Genomic DNA, 20,126 nt, shown 5'->3' with positions numbered 1-20,126 from the left:
GGGCCTCTCTAAGTTTAAAATATAATGGGGTGAATGTAGATAGGTACGTGGAGTTTAAGTTGTTTTTAGTAGCCACTGCCCTTGTGGTCCATTTAAAAATATTTTTCTGAGAATGTAGGGAAAGTTCTTTGAGCCCGGATCCCTGAGAGGTCATATTTGCCCATCAGTTGGGCAGCATGATGTACCCAGTTTTTAAGGGGTAATCCATTCACGAGCTCAATCAGGCATTTTTTTTTTTTTTTTTTTTTTGGTAACCTAGTGTTGTCCATCTGTTGAACTCTGAACCAGTAGCAAAGGATTCTTTAATCTATTTGGCTCTCTATGCTCGACATACAAGTTTCCAGCCTAACCATGGCGGATTGCGCATCTTTGGGTAGCCAAGAGGAACTTCAGCTTGCCGCTTTAAACTTGCATTTATTGATGTTTGCTGTACTGTGGTTTTTAAGAAAGCACTCCTATAAAATACAGATTACAAAACTGTCTTTTAAAGGAGTGCTTTCTTAAAAACCATCGCACAGCAAACATCAATAAATGTACAAAGGTCACTTAAGAACCATGCAATTCCACCTCTTCCAGTGGCAGCATTTTGGAGCAATCTCTAAAAGGCACAGAGGACAGTGCTTTCCTGTAGCCATTCAAGTTGTATGTTGCTAATTTTAGTGAGGCATTAGGATTTCTTTGGGGAAAAGGCAAGTATTTGGGTAAGCAGGACATTTTTTCACCAGAACTCACTGGAACTCAGTTCCGGCACCTCTCAGGTGGACACCATTGCCATTATAAGAGAACAATGGAGGCATTCATTGTGATGTCCAGCACCTCTTTTTCTAGAAAAAATAGCACTGTGGGTTAGAATTTATTTGGGTAGGAGCTGAGGTGGGCACTATCTGTTTTCCCAGTCTGTGTTCATGTCCCTTTCTGTCCAAGCAGAATTGCAAGTTTTCCAGCTCTCCAATACTCAGATTTGGCAGCCTAGAATCTCTGTTGCCATCCTCAACCCTTCAAGCATTATTTCTCGCATAGTATGCCCCTCTTCTTGATTTGATGCAGGTGTCCCTGGATTAGCTACATTGTTTTGAATTTGAAACTGTATTCAGGATGCTGCTGCAGTTTTCCACCTCTGTCATCCTTTTCTCTCCAACCTATCTAAAATAAAGAAATCCAATTGGCTTTGTATTATTCCTAATGTGGCCCATTTTATGGCCTCTCCTTAAGATGGTCTGTCCCAGAATGAATTGCACATTCCTGCCAACATGTATAAGTCATTGTAGTTTTTTTTATAAATATATATTTTTTTCTAAATAGTGTTCAAATCTCTACTCCCCAACACTTTCCTCGGCAATTATTTTTACTATGAACAAATGTGATAGAAAGATTACACGTACAGCCACAAAATATGCAGGAAATTGAAATGTTAGGAATGTCCCCACGCTTAAGATGCCATTATTATTTTTGACCATCTTTCTTACTCTGCCTTAAAAAAATAAGGGTTTCCACCCCACAAAATTGCATTAGTTATGTTAAATGTTCTGTTTGCAATTTTTGTATATTTATTTGCTAACGGAGTGAGAGATTTCATCTGTCTCATCTGTTCACTTCTTGCCTGTTTCACCTCATTTAATTTCCTCTAAGCTTCATCTGTTCATCTGATTTTCAATACAATCTAAATCTGTCATCTACAAGATTGCTGGGACAATGTGCAGTGTCCTAGCGGTAAGGAAGATAGAAAGAACTATGGAATGGATAGTGGACAGAGGAGGCACTTTCCAATTCAAGTGAAAGCATTAGAAGTTTTTTTTATGGACTTCAGTACTGAATTGAGCAGTGGGGGGAAATTAAAGTAAAATTAGAATGTTATTAAATTAATGGTGGTGATGCTTTAAGGAGGGTAATGTATACTAAGTAATTTCCACATCAAGGTGCTATCCTTATCAAAACAGACTTAAAAAAATATTAAAGGGAGATGTAGTGGCAGCTGTTTAATGAGATCTCAAACCAATAAAATGTGTTTTATACAGGGTTTTTTCCTGTAGAATTTTTGTGCAGCGTTTACTTTAAGTCTACTTGATCACTTCAATCTGCAGAACTTGCATTTCTACAAATGTTGTTCAGTGTCCATTCTGTGTTTCCCTATAGCGTGGCAACACCTGTATTTTGGAACTTCCTGAAGGCATCACATTATTTTAGGTTTCTGAAAAGATCTTTTGGCAGGCCTATTCAGACATGTTTTATTGTGTTTCATTGTTTTGTTAGATTTCTAAACAGTTTTAAAATGTGTGTGTGTGTGTGTGCGCACGCGCTTTTATTACAGATATGTTTGTTGCCCTAGGCTTCTTTGGGAAGGAGGGCAGGATATAAATTTGATACATAGGTAGGTAGGTAGGTAGGTAGGTAGGTAACTAATAGCAGATGAGCTGGCCCAAACAGTTAGTCCTGATTTCACATAGCTCTTTGTGTAGGAAAAGAAGAAGCATGCACATCACTCAGATTTATTCAGCCATTTCTTTAAACATATGAGCCGTCTCCTAGTCTAGCTACATTTTTCTGGTTTTGACATAGGGCCATCAACTCCTACACCAGACACATCTAATGGCCCCATAACTATAGCTGTATTTGTTATTAAAATCACTCAAGTGATAGACTGTATTCTTAACTCAATTATGTGTCTGTTTCTCAGCTTTCCTCTGTGTTATGGCCAAATGCTCTGCTTTGTACTGTGGCATTCTGTGAGTTATAGAATCATAGAATCACAGCAATCCTCCTACATAGACTACAAATTGTTATTCTGCAGCTGTCTAGCTTAGAAGACCTTTTGTTTCAATGACTGGAGTCACAGTGAAATATGCCAGTCACCTGAGTGCTTATTGTGAGGTTAAAGAGTTTAAGCTTAAACCTGATAATGAAGTGACCACTTAGATACTGGTTTGTGCTGTATTTATGTAGCAGGACAGACTACAGATGGCATACAATTTTTGCATTAGCCAAAAGTTCTTTTGGTTTCAATTTCATTTTTATTTTATTTTTAGGGGGGGGGGGAGATGGCAGTGAAAGTTTGGAAGCAATAATAATAATAATAGTGTTTCCCCAGCCACTCTGGGTGGCTCACAGCACATATAAAACATAAAAAACTTTCCGATACAGGCCTGCCTAGTTTTTTATTTTAAAAAATTAAGTAACTTATTTAATAAATTCTATGAACAAATTGTACTGAGAAACACCATTTGCTGGCAGGGTGCTTAAAATAGCAGTAATCTAATTTGATGGATGAGTAAAACGATCCCATCTAACATTTATTTCCTTGAGATTAAAGTCGATAATAGTTGTATGTAGGCCAATACAATCTAGCAGAAAGAGATAGTAAAAGTGGATGTGAGCATTAAAAATGCAGAAGGCTGATGAAACAAGGCACAAGGTGAAGAAGAAGTTTGCATACACACCATATATTTAGAGTACATGGCTTCCCCCAAAGAATCCTGTGAACGTAGTTTGTTGAGGGTGCTGGGAATCGTAGCAGTGTGAGGGGTGAACTACAGTTCCTACAGTTCTTAAGAGGTAGACACAGGCAGCTACAAGCAATGCTCTATAGTTTAAGCTGAGATAAACAGACTAGCTCAAATTCAAACAGTGAACATCATGCCTGAGTAAAGATTTGAACCCAGTTTGATTCTATACATAGAGTGCAATGATGCTGTATTACACCACATCAGTGCTGGCCCAAGACATTTTGGCACCTGAGGCAGACTCCAAAATGGCGCCCCTCCTCCCTGCCAGGGAAGAAGGGATCAGGGAAGATCTACATCAGGAACAAGGCAAAGGGAAAGAAAGATTGACATTAGGGTCTGTTGCCCCAAGTGGGCTCTGCTGCCTGAGATGGCTGCCTCACTGTGGCTCATAGGCCCTGCTCCACTTGGGCGTTCATTAGAGCAGGCAAGGACAGTATATTGGATTTCTGGTATCACATGATTCTCATGGTCAATAAGATTCTGGTCATTGCTGTTAACATCTGAGCTTGCAGACTGTAATTCCTTTCTCTAACCATGAACCAAGATACAGATAGGTAGCCGTGTTGGTCTGCCATAGTCAAAATAAAAAAATTCCTTCCAGTAGCACCTTAAAGACCAACTAAGTTAGTTCTTGGTATGAGCTTTCGTGTGCATGCACACTTCTTCTTCTTCTTCAGGTATCTGAAGAAGTGTGCATGCACACGAAAGCTCATACCAAGAACTAACTTAGTTGGTCTTTAAGGTGCTACTGGAAGGAATTTTTTTACATGAACCAAGAGATATGGTGTGAAACATCATATCAACATCCCTTTTTTGCTTTATTTCATCCATGGGCACAAGCTCTTTCATTCACCTGGATTGAAAAAATCCAGAAGCAAAACAAAGCAAAGCAGAAGAATAGCAGATTGTGGCAGTATTTTTTTCCACCCCACAACCTAGACCAAGTACTTTCAAGTCCCAAATCTGTTGAAAAGTTCACATGTTGGGGAGCGGGGATTATGTCACTATAATTCAAGGTTTCTTAAAATGCCCCACTTCACCTTAATGCCCAAGTAGAAGGGAAGCTTTGAATTTATTTTATTTTTTCCACAAGGGACCTGGAAACAGAATTATCCTGAATTTCACAACAGGCAGCAAATTAAAAGAAAAGAAGAAAATACTGTTGCTAAAAGCCATAACCATTTTTCTTCAAAGCTGATCTCTCCGTGCAGGAGAGAAATTAATCACAAGGCAGTTTTGTCCTCAGATTTCCATATATTATAACTGGGTCTGCTGCCAGCCTTTCCAACTGTCACAAAGCAGGCACGCTTCCAAGAAGCAGAAGTGAACATTGGGCAGAGCTACAAGTGCACAGCTTTTGTAACTATTTCAGACACGAGAGTCACCAGAGCTTAGTCATTGCACATGGGAGACTTCTGATAAGGGTTTTAATAAAAGTATGAAATCAGGTGCAGAAAATAATTTTATACTGAAGACTGCTAATGAGGAACTCAAATCTGTCCTCTGATTGCATACCTGTTTTCTGCTGGGTGTGGTGGGTAGGAAACTCAGAACTTTAAATACTTACCTTACTCTACATATTTTGTGGACAAGTTTTCTCAGAATGTTTGCCATAAGTCTATATACTCTTTTGTGTGGAAGTGGGGATGCCAACACCCTATTAGGTGTGAATAAGGAAGTGCTGTGTTTGTGAAAAAAAATACAATTATTAGAATTTTCTATTAAAATTCAAAACCTCAGACCAAAGCTGTAGTCTTTAAGGAAAGGAAAGGAAAAGAAAAAAAGGTGGTAGAACTATGGCTTCTGTGAGAGATAAAAGGCCAAAAAAAGGGCAATTTCTCTATAGATTTGGTTGGCTGTGGCGTTTCAGCGCCGAAGGGCTACACAACTTCATGATGGGTTTCACAGAAGAGTTACTCACTCTCACTACTCCTTTCCCTTTCCCTGGCAGAACTAGCAAGAAATATTAGTCACGGACAGTTCTGCATCTTTCCAGCAGACTGCAGGATACGTGAGACATCATGCTCTTCTGAGATGGTGCTGTACAAAAAGCTCTGTCTCAATGTACTCCCTCATTCTTTGTCCCAGTATGTGAGAGGAACTGGTTCCAGAAAACTTGCTTGCTGGGTTTTTAATTCATCTGAGATTCATAAGCCTAAAGAGTGATTCACACAACCACAAGTTGTGTGACCATTTTGGGGGATGGTGGCCAGTTGTGGTGATGTTCTATAATTATCTGCACTTAGCAGGGACTATTTTTCATCCAAACTTCCTCCCCAGACCATACCTCTCACTTACCATACTGCATTCCCTCCCCAAGTGCTTTTGCCAGGCTAGAGTATGTCATTTAACTGTGATGATGCCTTTTGTTTACCTGGATTGAGGATAGAAGGGTGTGTGTGTGCATGTAGAAACCTATTTCTTTTTCATAGCTATTGTACAAAGGTAAGATAAGTGCGCCTCCCACTTTTTGCCTATGGCCCACCCACCACTGGCTTATGACCACTGGAAGTGAAATCCTGACTAAAAAAGACTAATGCCTCATAAAGCAATATAAATGGCATTCAGCTTGTTCTAAAATCAGGCAAAAATATTGATTGTTTTCTTGCAAATATGGATTGTTTTCTTGACTTTTCTTGGACCTTGAGAATCTGCCTGTATATCAAGCAGATTGAACAAAATCCACAAAAATAGCTTTTGTATGTGCTTTTTCCTAGAATTACAACAACAGCTGCATGTATGATGGATCTACGAAGATACCCCCTGGATGAACAAAACTGCACACTGGAGATAGAGAGCTGTAAGTACATTATTTTTATTTTTATTTTTTGTAAATTCTACTTACTCAAACTGATTCAGATGTTTAATGTTTCCCCCTGCACCCACATGCTACTAACCTAGTTGTCTGTGTGTCGGATGACATTTAGATCCTTGTAAACACACAAAACAAATTTAGCTCTCCAGATGGATTAGTAATTTGTGGCACAAGGATTAGAGGAACTTATTTTGTGTGTTTGATGGACAATTTTCAGCTTTTAAAGTCTCACTCAAATGTCTTTTGGAGTTCATGCGAGGAGCATGAGGATTACTATCAATTCCTTATCCTTTTCTGCTGCTGAACAGGATTGCTATTTGTTTCAGGTTTTTTAAATGAAGGGTTTAGATTGGTCATTGAAGTAGATGGTGCCTGCACCACTGTAATTAGGCTTCCCAGTGCAAAGGTGATTGCTTTATCATGTGTATTTACTTTAATTATTATTTCCTGCCTCTTTGTACTGATTCATATGTTTGATTCCTCCCCCCAGTGTTTATATTGCAAATTCTGCATTTTCTGCACAAGAGCATAAAACATTAATGATAACTGTATAAGTAAGCATTGTGTGCAGCAAGTTAGTTGACATATTCAATTGACTGGGTGTGTTTGTTGAAGCGCTCATGCAGGAGGATAAGGTGCTGGAGAGGAACTGGGATGGATTCCATTTCAGTTTGCATTTAAATGTAATCTTACGTAATTTGCACTTTTTGAAACAATAAGCGAAGTGAAATACGGCCACCCTTCAAAATTCACACTTCGCCAAATTTTGTAGTGCAATTCTTCAGCCATGCAGTGCATACAAAATGGCATAAAAACACATATATTAATGAAAACCACAAGCACAAATGTTTGTATAAGGCAAAATTGCATACAGTACAGAAATGTGTATATTAGGAGACAGTAGCATATAATGCTGATGAATTTTTCTAATATATATCACCTATTGATTGGAAAAATGAGAAACTGTGAGATTCTGAAATTGACAGATTCAAGTATCCCTAGTGCTGTGTGATCTTAATTGTAGGTGGGTGGGTGTTGTTTAGGCCTTAATACATAGCTGACAGTTTATGCCCATCCACTTCAATTCCAACCCTTCTGCATTCTAAGCACTCCTTCGTAGTTTGTTTATGAGCTGTGGTGTCATGGTTTCATGTGGCACTGAATTGATGAGTCCCTCGACTATTATTATTTTTAATTGGCCAAATGATGCTGAATCCTGCCATGAAACCAAACTTTGATGTTTTACCTACCCAATGCATTTTTCAGTATTTTACTTATCATATTTAAGGATAATTAATAATTGCTGCCTTTGCTTATTGACTATACATGTATGATTAATTATGCGTGTGTGATATATCTGGTGCTGTTTGCTAACAATGGCGCATTGTTAGCAAACAGAGAAAAACCAAACCATTGAATTATATTAGTGGAAACTGTGGCCCAGATTCATATAACCTGGTGAACTACCAGAAGCCAACTCAAGGGCTCCCACTAATGCAATGGGACTTCCCTCCTCTCTCCTCTCCCTGTGTGTCTCCTCCCCCAATCCACTTTGGAGGATCAGAAGATTCCCCCAGACCAGTTTGCAGGGAGGAGAAGAGGGTGCTTGTCCATCTGGTAAGCAGAAACGCAGGAGCTGATAGAACGATCAAAATAGCATGATGTTGAATTCCTCCCTGTGACCTGGATTTCTCAATATTCTGCGGTTGTTTCCAGTTCAGCAATAATGACCCAGAATTAGTAACAGCAACATGAAATACTATGGGAAGGCAAATTTTCCTTCCACTTATATCTGTCTGAGAAAGTACTAGCACAATTTATAAGACATATTGCCAGCTTTGTGCTTTTTTATATAGTATCAGCAGGATGGAATGCCTTACATTTCATTTAGTTTGGTGCTAAGTATATGTGTGTAAAGGGAGTGCAATATTTTCTGTGTAGGTGAATTAGGTCATAAGGCAGCCCTAAAAATGTTTCTGCAAAGATATATGAAAAACAACTGAAACGGCACTTTCAGGTACAAAAATGGCACTACAATACAGAAGAAATTAAGTAAATTATACAATTAGTTAGAGAGAAAGTATAGATGGATATAGTTTATTCCAGGGTTACACCTGGGAAGAAGTGTGTGGGCAGGTATATGGATGAATGGATTGGTTGGGTAAGTGTAGAACAAGCCATTTATTTTAAATAAAAATTAGTGCCAGTTGCTTATAACAATATAGGCATACTAGAACAAGGTAATCTGAAGGTGGGATCAGAATTCACAGCATAGGAAAATGTTTAAATTAAGGAAAAGCAAGAGTGCTTATGCACATTTGTCCTTGCTTTCAGATCCTTCAGATTGCTGGCTTAGATATACAGTAGAAATGAAATTTGCACATCATGGTAAGCCAGGGTTGCTGGCTTATCCTCATTTATTCTGCATGAGTAGCATGTATCTATTACATCCAAACCCAGAGCATGGCTTACTGCTTCCTAACAAGCCAGGATCTTTAGCCAGCCTCTTGTTGATTCATGTATCCTAACGTTAAAATGTAAAGGTAAAGGGACCCCTGACCGTTAGGTCCAGTCGCAAACAACTCTGGGGTTGTGGCGCTCATCTTGCTTTACTGGCTGAGGGAGCTGACGTACAGCTTCCGGGTCATGTGGCCAGCATGACTAAGCTGCTTCTAGTGAATTAGCGCAGCACACGGAAACGCCATTTACCTTCCCGCCGGAGGTATTACCTATTTATCTACTTGCACTGTTACGTGCTTTCAAACTACTAGGTTGGCAGGAGCAGGGACTGAGCAATGGGAGATCACCCCGTCATGGGGATTCAATCTGCTGACCTTCTGATCGGCAAGCCCTAGGCTCTGTGGTTTAGACCACAGCGCCACCCGCGTTAGGGAACAACAAATCAGCCTCCCAGTGACATAACACTTCCTGGGATGCGGCTGGATGGTGCTGTCACCAACCCAGAGCTCCCTCAACCTTGCCACTACCATGCCCATCCCCAACCTGCAGGGCAACTCCACTACCCTCCCCACCATCTTCTGCTGCTGAGCAATTTTTTGGGCTTCTTACAAATCTTCCTAGTCCCTTGGTGCCCTTATCCATTGTTTCCTCCTTTCCTCCATAGCAGCCTTGCACCAATTCCTGCCAAATGGATTGGTTCCATTTTCCTCCTCCTCCTTTCACATAAGGAGGACCCAGTTTATACCAACTGCTTCCTCCATCTTAATTTCACTCCCTGTACTATCCCAGGAACAATTTTTCTGGAGGGGGTGTAAGTGGGTTGAGGACAGTGGAAGAGGGAAAGTCTGCTTACATGAATGTTGTTGTTGTTTTAATATCCCTGGTTCCCATGCCTTCGGGCTCCCAGTCTTCCCTGCACTCTTGCCTATGTCTTCACCACTTTTCTTTTCAATATTATATAACTCAGTCCTGACTGCAGAGCCTTGGGACATGTTCTCCCAGAAAAATAGAATTGTAGTGCATGCATTGGTCTTTCCCTCCTTTTTTATTTTATTAAGTGGACAAAATCTATTTCTACGTTATCCGTCAATTCAGACTTTTCCCTTTCCACCAACATTTTTTTTTCTGTGTTCCAATATTAGCTGTGTGTTAACAAATGAGCCTCTGTGCCAGAGGCAAACAGATGTTTTTCTGCAATTCACAGAACACCGGTTTCTCTCATTAAATGTATAAATAAATAAAACAAAGAAACCCAGGTATTGCTGGATACTGGTTTTCAGATGACACCATCCATATGTAAAAGCTATGGTGTGTAGCTTGCAGATACAACCAGAAAATTATTTAAGATGATTTTGGAAACGTTCAGCTAATCATGTCCCACTCATACCATTGATTTCAGTGATGTGATGATCATTTTGAGGATAACAGTTAATTTCTTCTTCCTGTTTGTCACAATGCTGTGATCTATGTAATGAAGAGTTCTGTCTCTGAGTCATCTTTGTCTCATCCCCATTATAGTACTTAATTAAAGCACCATTAATCCTCTATATTCTTTACAACCACCATGTTATTGCTTCATGAGGGACACACATCTTTCCAGAAGCCCCTTACCCACCTCAGTGTGTGTCTTTCTGTTTTCTTGTAAGGCCAATAGGATTTGGGGGGGGGGATATTCTGAATTTTCAGAATTGCGATACTCAACTTTAATTCCCCTTTGGGTGAGTTATGGCTACTGCATTGTTCAGAATTACCACAAAGTTTTAAATGGTTTGCTTATTTTTGCTTGTACTCTATTTCCTAGGATTCTTTTACCCCCCCCCCCCCCGCACGCATACTACTTTTGTGCAATATGACTGTTTGCAGTCAAGAAATACCTGCTGTGATAAGTGAAGTTTTTCTTTAAAAAAAAAGGCTTCCCACCATTTAAACGTAGGAACTGCATATCACAAGGAAAATTGGTCAGATATTATTTGTTTATTTTCAGCATCCTTTAATCTCTCTGTGGTAAAGACTTGCCGTGGAGACAGCAGGGTGCATTTTTTAAAGCATATTGAGGAAATTGTGCCGCAGTTCTTTTTGCAAGGGGCGTGTTCACACGGTGTGGTTTTCTTTCTCCATAATTTCCAAACTACCCTGACGCAAGCTAGTAGCCTTCGCTTGTTGGTGACCTTGCTAGTTCGTACAGTGCTAAGATATGGTGTCACACAGACACATGCCTTGGCCAGCAGGTCTGGACTGTGGCAGTTCTACATTCCAGACTTGTCATCCATTTCATTAACCCTTGTAGGAGTAACTTCCATGACACAGCCCCACAATTTCACAGACTACTCAACCTGTATTGTGTGTTTGCTGAAACTGGACTAGTGGTAAAATTTTTATTCTCTCCCTCTTTTTCTGTCACTTTAAAAAAGAAATGTATTATCAAACCATAGGTGGCCATGAAAGAATAAGACAGTTGTAACAGGTACCATGCAGCTTCATTGGCTCCTGTCAGCTTCTATTGCTCACAAAGTTACTCTGCTCACAAAGTATCCTGGATAAGGTATAAGGGTGTGTTGCTGTTTGTTTGTGTTGCTGTTGTTGTTTTTTTAAAAAAGGCAGATCATTCTCGGAAGCTATAACAATGTATTTTTAGCAATAGAAAAACCAGCATAAGAACAACAACAAAATTCAACTACTAACATTTTCAAGCACTTTAACCTTCTGGAAACATGGGATCAGGTCATTTTTGCTTTCTACCATATATTATATGCTTTACGTTAGGGTGCACAGCACACTAAAAATGGTCTCAACACAATCTTTTAAATCAGTTACGCTAGGTTATTTTCAGGAGTTTAGGTTTAGTTTATCTTGGTATTAGTCATTTCTTAGTTATTCAGCATGGTCTTGAGTTCTGTCGTCTCCTCGCCTGGTACAGTAGGGTATTTTTCAGGGGTGCACATCTGCTCCCACAACAAATGTAAATAGTCATCATGTATTTTAGTCACACCATGACTCCCAGCCCCAGGATGGTTTGCTCTGAGAGGGCTACAGGTTCTTTGTCCCTGCTCTAAAGGAAGGCAAATCATGATGCAGCCAATAATTATTTACCAGAAAAGTAATCCAAAATCACAATCCAAGGGGAACAAAAGGTCAGTTGCCAGGATTTCAGTAAGGAAGTCAAAAGAGCAGCTTAAATGTGAAAGAAAGGAACAAACTGGGCTGGAGAAAGCAGCTAAATATGAAAACTTAAAGCTAGATGTGATGGAGCACAGCACAGAGAGGTATGAGGATGGAATAAATTCAAGCAATAGCTGAAAAGTGACCTAGATTTAAAAAAAAGGCCTAAAGTCAGCAGATAAGGTCCGTCCACCCCACCCCCCACCCCCCATAAAAGAAGAGAGATTGGAACCATAATGGAAAATTCACTAAAAGGAATAAGAAAGTATTTGTTTGTTAACAAATGGAGTATTACTTGTATATGGTTGTTGCTTCGTTTATAAGATTTATACTTATGTCTAGTAAAAGAAGATGTATACTTTATTTGTTGTATAAGACTGTCAATAAAGTATTTTAAAAATAAATAAATAAAAGGCCAACTAGAGACCCCCTGATCATCCAGAAAGAGTATCTCACTATGAGAAAAGGCTAAACTAGTATTTGTTTGTTTTTTTTGGGTGGGTGGCTAGCTTAGGAACAAGATAACTAGGGGAGGAGGAAGCATGACAGAAACGTACCAGATTAGCAACCATATAGGTAGTGAATAAAGAGAAACTATTTTTGTCATAATGCTAGACCTTAATTATACAATGGAACTGATTGTATGTTCAGAACGATTAAAAGCACATATTTACACAATACATGTACTGTACAGTGAATTTAGTGCTGGCATTTTAAACAAAATTAGGCAAATCCATGAAGGGCAAGACTTTGATGGGTGATGGTCATGACAGCTAAAAGTAGAATCTGTATGTTCATATGCCACATACCTTTTATTAACAAAACTAATTTCAAACTTGTGTTTAATATACTGACTTTTTCTGAAGCTGGCAAGCATAATTTCCCAGTTTAGACAAAATGGGAACCATGATTGATTGGACACTTCCTGATTTGATTGCTCACAATTGTGAAGGAAGAAGCAAATGCACGGCCACATATGCACGCTAAAAGGCTAATTTGTTTCACAGCTTACAATAGCCACAGAAATGATGATAATAAACAGCGCACTAAATAGTTTTGACTAGATACATTTTCAAATAAAACAAATAGCTTTCATTGAAAAAATAAATTTGAGAATAGTAAAATTAATTTGTGGCACGTAGAGAGCAAATGTGCATGGATAAATTCTCTGAATGGCAGTTGCCCTGGGAAGTATCTTTTCCTCTAGCAGTTGAACATGAAAGAAATTTTGAATCAAAGGCTAAGGTGCCCTCCCCCCCCCCGCATTTTCTTATACCACACATAAGATTACATGCAATCTCATTTCATTTAAAGGTTTTCTTGACAGATCCCTTCTTTTTACAGCTTTCTGCACACTCAAGGAGACTGCAGAAAAATGTTTTTCAAATGCTTTTCTTGTGTTGAAGAATACTTCCTGTTCTGCTAGAAATAGATATCCTTGTTCAGTAGAAACAGCCCCTTGGCTATCCTTTCCAAGGTATTGAACAAGCTTAAATAAGAGGTGTTTCAAACGTGTGGTGGTTGTCGCAGTTCTGTCATAAGACTGCACCACCTCAGAATGCATATAGGGGAAGGACCGTGGTTCTGCTAAGGATGTTTGCCATTTCCACACTGAGGGAGGCTGTAAGGGAAGGAGGGGCATGTCTTCAAAAAATGGTGGTTTCTCCGATGTGCATTCTAACTTGGTCCAGTGGCATGAAAAGACTGTATACAATGTGAGCATTTTAACATGTTCAGAAAGTAGCTTTTCAAACTGCAGTTGGTACTGGGATTCAGATCACAAAGTACAAAACATGTGCATATTGTGATTCTTCTTTATTGTGAAGAGTTATTTCAATGAGGTTTATACATACAGTGGTGCCCCGCAAGACGAATGCCTCGCAAGACGGAAAACTCGCTAGACGAAAGAGTTTTCCGTTTTGGAGGTGCTTCGCAAAACGAATTTCCTATGGGCTTGCTTCGCAAGACGACAATGTCTTGCGAGTTCCTGCGGGTTTTTTTTCCTTCCCCCCCTTTTTCTAAGCCGCTAAGCTGCTTATCAGCTGATCCGATCAGCAGATGCTAAGCTGCTAATAGCGCTAATCCGCTAATCCATCAATGGGCTTGCTTCGCAAGACGAAAAAACCACTAGACGAAGAGAATCACAGAACGGATTCTTTTCATCTTGCGAGGCACCACTGTATCTGACTTGCATAACATTGTCTGCAAATATGTTGTGTTTGCATATATGTACTAAAGTACTACTACTACTACTACTAATAATAATAATAATAATAATAATAGTGTCAAACCACACCTGGAATACTGTGTCCAATTCTGGGCACCACAATTTAAGAAGGATGTTGACAAGCTGGAACATGTGCAGAGGAGGGCAACCAAGATGGTCAAGGATCTGGAAACCAAGACTTATGAGGAGTAGTTGAAGAAGCTGGGTATGTTTAGCTTGGAAAAGAGGTGAATGAGAGGAGATGTGATTCCTACTTTGCAGGGGGTTGGACTAGATGACCCTTGGGTCCCCTCCAACTCTATGATTCCATGATTCTATAATATCCCTGCCTTTTCCTAAACCAGGATTCAAGGTGGCTTACAGAGTAATTAGAAACATCTAAAGAAAAGTACAGTATGAAGCATAAAAAGCCATCCTTCGGTGGAAAAAGTTTTGTTACTGCTGCTCAGTTTTATCCTTCCTTGTCTTTTGAAATGTTTTTGTTTTGTTTGATTTAAAACAAAACTGCAGTCTTATAACACTTACCTAGGAATAAGTTTCAGTAGGCTCATTGGGTCTTACTTTTGAGTGCAATCCTATACATGCCTACTCAGAAGAAAGTGTCAATGGGGTTAAGTGGGGCTTGCTCCCAGGAATGTAGGAATATTGATTTCTGTCATATTGATTTCTGGTTAAAATGTGATACTTTAGATCTGCTGTGCAACACTCATGAATGCCAAATTTCTGTTATTGCTTGTAGGCATATATAGATATGTAATGTGTTATCTTGCTGCTCTCTAAGACATTTTACAAAACAATACCTATGTTTGCATTTTGAAGAACAGAAGCATGTGGAGTCCTGTTCATTTTTCACTGTGTGAAACCGTGGAGAGAGTTAATTGTAGCCTTTGTTTCATTTGTCAAATAACTCTTCACCAAAGGTACTAGAGTCTACTCTGAACGTATCCATAAGATCAAAAATTTACTAATGTTTCTGACAGCAGTTCTTGGCACTGTGTATGTTCATTGCTGTTCATTATCTGCTCTAAAAATCTAGCACATGACATCTGCTTTTAAGAAAAATGAGGAAGTGTAATTAGTGTGCCTTGGATAGAATATCAAACAGCAAACTTTATATATTGGAGAACTGCATCAATCTTCATGAGTATAAACTGTTTTTGTTGGACTTCTGAGATTATCTAAGTAACGCATTGGCTGTCCTTTGTGTCCAGTTTAGGAGCAGAGTTAGTAAATCCATACTTAAAAATTTCAAAATAAATATATTGGGAGTTTGATTTATTGGCATCACTAGTGGCAAATGGATTATCCCAGAGTGAATGCACGCTGGTAGAGGCATTCTCCAGTTCTTTTCCAAAAAGAAAGTATTGCCTGGAGTATCTGCTGCATTTCAGAACTAATACTGGTCAATCTTTATGTCCTTAGTTGCACTGAAACATATTTTTTTTGTGGGTCTTTGTCTCATATTCCATTGTCTCATATTCACCAAGCAATACTGCACTATCATTGCATTCAACATGTCTAAGATGTTTTGTTTAACTAAATATATGATTCTTTATGATCCAGACCAGTAAACAGCATATAAGATGTTCCCGTCTTGACCCATACTAGAAAACATGCAAGTTCATGTTAGGTTAAAACAGGTATTGTTCATTCCTGTTATACTTTTTGCCTCTAGAGAAGCAGGGAGGCTGAGTACCCTAGGTACTTCTGCAAAATCTTTTAGGAAAACTGAATTGCCTCATTCATTACACATTGCTTCTGAACCAATAACTTAGCTTTGTAAATGACTGTATAAATAACCCCTACCTCCTGGCATGGGGAAATGATGAATTTCAGGCTTTGAAGATGTCCGGTTGTTATAACAGCTGCAACAAGAATTTAAACCTGCTAGAACTGAACAGCTATTTTTGTATGGAATAATGAAATCTGCTAATCATAGTATTTTCTTTTGTTGAAAGTGCTGCCAGCTCAGCTTAAAATTGCTGCAGTCCAAATTCCCACTTCTGTAACTTTGTCATCCAGTAGAATTGCATAAATGGGCTAATTTCTTACTTTGGGCAACAGGAGAAAAATATATTTTAAAAGCCGAGAAATAATTCTTTTCTCGCCATCTCTCATTGTGGCTCTAATATCCGATCACAGATTGTTTGGATTAACCTACTGTAAGCGTTATTATACTATTAGTAGTCATTTTTAAAAAAATAATAATAATCTTGTTTTTGCAATGACATGGGAGACAAAACTTGTGGTCAGGAGATGGTTAAATCAATGAACAAAGCAGCTGTGGTGAGAATGGCCTTAGGACTGCAGTGCTGGTGAAGAGGGGTCTTAGCCCTTCCCCCACCCCACTGGTGATGTTTTTGTGAATAAAATTGTCCCCCACCCCCCAAAATACTACTTGCTCTGTAGAGATACTAGCAGCTAAGGGGCATAATTTTTATCAGGTGAACAAGATTTCCAGTGCCACAGTGCTAATCTGATTGGTGGCATGCTACAGCTACTATTTTTTAAATTATGATTACATTGCTGGGAGATCTTAATCATAGATCTTGCCAGTCATGCTTAGTTTAGTCCTTATGGTCCCTATCAAGAGGATTTTCATTCAACATTTGAGAACCGTGACTAGGTGGAGGAGCTAGGAAGCAGGCTGGGTAGCACTGGCCATTCCGTCAAACAGAGTGGGAGGGCAGCTGATTCTAGATGTATTGAATGGGCAGCTAATTATTTAGTTCATAAGAGTAGTGTCTTGTATGGTGGTGCAGAGCTACTTTTCCCAACACCGGCATCTCTGCAGCTTTCCTGAATGGTGCTAGATGGAGTGGGGCAGGGCAGTGGCAAGGTCATGGCTGGCACACCACACTAGAAGCTACAGATCTATAATGATTGCACTTTTACTGCCAGCAACCAAAGAGGCACATGTGGGATTATCAGGCTCAGATTGAAAAAAAAAGTACAGAGGACCTCCTTGGTAGCAGCGCCTGCCCTGTGGAACACCTTCCCATCAGATGTCAAGGAAATAAACAACTATCTGACTTTTAGAAGACATCTGAAGGCAGCCCTGTATTGGGACATTTTTTATGTCTTATTAGGTTGTTTTTTTAAAAAATATAATATGGGTGGGGTATAAAGAAAAATTATTATTATTATATCTTAATTTGGAGAGGGGGTGTCATGTGCTGCACCACTTCGGTTGGTCCTTGGAATGGGAGTGTCAAAATCAATGAAGGTAGCAGAATGTTAGTTCAGGGAAGGCTAGAGAAGCTACTTAGGGAGTCCGCAGGGTTTCACAATTAGGCTCTTACAAGGGTGGTATTCTCTATTATACAGTGCCATCTACATGGCGTTGTCCATGCATCTACTGCAATTAGTAAGATAACATAATCACACAGGTCATTGCAACTGCTTAGTTGGCCCCTGGGTGGGAGCACTAACCTATGAGCACCTCCCAGGTGTGGCCTCACATTCTCCAGTGGCAAACATGTGGGAGATTTGCACTGCATGAGCCAACTCAAAGTGCTGGATCGTTAAGAGACCCCAGTAGTGTAAAGGAAGGCAATGTTTCATTGGATGGAAGATTATGAAATAATATAATGAAACACTAACCCACATGGAATCTTATATTTATTAGATTGGAATGACATTTGCACAGAATGAACACTTTGTGCCATCCAAACTTACTTTTGTCCTTTTCAATCAGTATTTTGTTTGTATTGCAAATACAGCATGTTCAAAGTCTGTATGAATCATGAAAATGTTGCTGCATTCTGCCATTAGAAATATTCTCATTTTCCATGCCTTAGATCTATGAAATCTGGAGTGATGAGTTAGTTTATGTCTGACAACAACAGCAGTTCATTTAAGAGAATTCAGCCAAGGCTTCATCTAACTTTTAGCAATGCTAGGGGATGCAGTTGTCATTTCCTATCAACCTAAACTATGGTAACTGATGTGAGAAAATGCCATTGCAAGTTTGCTAGAGCATATTGGCATGCAAGTTGTAACACGACTACTTCAGTAGGAAACTTTACAAGCTTTCAGAAATTACAAAATGCATATGGTGCAGTATCATGGGAATATAAACTTGGCACATACTGTCTTTCCAAATTGCTATGGCAAAGACTGTTAACTTTTTTGCTGTTGTGAATTAACAGCTCTGCTTCTCCCAGTCCTTTGGAGGATGAAAGGCTGGGCTATCTCAAAATGAATATTTATCCTGAAACATGACAAGAATAAAAAACAAAATCGTATTTTAATTTTTTGAGAATTGCCTCACATTCAGACAGTCCATCCTCAGCTGGTAATGCTCATCCTATTCATAGGAGGAGGAAGACGGAACTCAAATCCCTGTAATCTTGAGGAGCTGATTAGTGCTCTCGGTGATATTCTTTCTTCCAATTCTATGAATCTATAGCAAGGAAGATCATGCCACCATTTCAAAAACAATGGCTTTCATTATTTATTTGTTTTAAAAAATGTTTTGCTCATTTTGCTTTGAAAGTCTACCAGGACTGCTGCAGAATTGAAGGGGGAAGTCTTGCCAATTTCACATTTTTAAAGTTTTATTTGCAAGAATAGTGTGTATAAGTTGAACATGGCATAGCTACAATGCCCAGAAATTAGAAGGTATTGAATGAATGTTAAAATCAAAACTCTTACAAGGAAGACAAAGGACAAAGAAAAACTTCCACGGTTGTGGTTACAAATATGCATTTTTTAAAAAATAAGAAGTCAGTTTCTAACATAATTACTTCACTCTAGAGTTTCTGCAATCCAATTGCAGCTTCCCTTCAAGAGAAAATAGCAGAGGGGGCAGGGATGCATCAAGATTGCAGCTTGTAGGGAGTTTAATTCCCCCATCATGCTGGTCCCCCCTCCCCAAATGGCAGTTTTTTTAAAGCAAAAAGGTTACGTTAAATGCATACATGTATTTAACATAGCACCTAGTTTCTCCCTTACAGTGCAACCCAACGCATGTCTACTTGAAATTAGATCCATTGAGTTTGGTGGACTTTACTTCCATGGATAGTCTGTATAGCTTTAAACTGGTTTATACTACTAGTGCTGTCAGAGGTAATCTGCAGCCTCCTTCAGAAGTGGCCTGCATCTATTTCATAATTGAAAAAGCGTTTCCAACCCTCTGCAGAAGCCCCTTAAATCTCAGCTGTTGATGCTGATAGTGTGATAGACGGTAATGTAATGCCTCATTTGTTACCACTGATGCAGCTCCTCCAAAGAACTCTTTTTCCTGAACCTCATCAACACAGATTGCTGGATTTATAAATACAATGTGGCAAGCAATATGTTCTCCATAAGTTACATTATGAATGTTGACAATCCTGCATTCAAGCAAATACTTAGGTTTGTTTTCTATGAAACCCAGTAGCTGGTAATGTTGACATATGAGGTGGAAACAGTAAACTCCCAGTCAACAAATCCACTCTCCATTACAGAGCTTGATAAAACATATTTTATCTCTGCTTGCAATAAGTCACACACCCCCACCTTTGTCTGGCAAAGGTTTTTTAAAGTCTTCCTACTTCATAAACATGGTTGGTCCTGCTGTGGCTCAAAAAAGGCACACAAAATTTACCTTCTCTCTGGTTCTCTTTAAGCCTGTCAGGCTCATGGACATCATCCAAATGATCCCATGTTATAATGTTTTTGTTTGTTATTTAATGTATTGCATTTATATCCTACCCTCTTCTGCAAGGAGATCAGGGTGGTGTATACGGTTCTCTGTTCCTCATTTATTTCCCCATGACTCTTTGATGTAGGTTAGGCTGAGAGGCAGTTACTGGCCCAAGATCAATCAGTGAAGTTAATGGCCAAGTGGGAATTTGAACCCTGTGGTTTCTAATGTTCTAGCCTGTCGCTCTAACCACTAGATGACAAGTGTGCTCTGTGCTAAAGTCAATATTGGCTCTTCCCATGTCCCTTCAGTGTGAGATCATTTTGCAAGCACTAT

At 39.3% G+C, this 20,126-nt stretch overlaps 1 protein-coding gene across 7 annotated transcripts in view; it reads left to right on the top strand.

Annotated features, from left to right (window-relative positions):
• Window positions 1-20,126, top strand: part of GABRB2 (gamma-aminobutyric acid type A receptor subunit beta2) — a 102,674-nt gene that overhangs the window by 44,329 nt on the left and 38,219 nt on the right. For all 7 annotated transcript variants that reach the window (XM_083482343.1, XM_083482345.1, XM_083482341.1 and 4 more), the window contains exon 6: window positions 6,218-6,300. In XM_083482343.1, coding sequence (XP_083338469.1) covers window positions 6,218-6,300 — 83 coding nt within the window. The remainder of the gene's footprint in view (window positions 1-6,217; window positions 6,301-20,126) is intronic.

This window comes from Podarcis liolepis (genome assembly GCF_965112155.1).
Source record: "Podarcis liolepis genome assembly, chromosome: 2".
Classification (NCBI taxonomy): Eukaryota; Metazoa; Chordata; class Lepidosauria; order Squamata; family Lacertidae; genus Podarcis; species Podarcis liolepis.
Note: the sequence above shows the minus strand (reverse complement) of the source record. Positions and strands in the feature narration are given on the sequence as shown.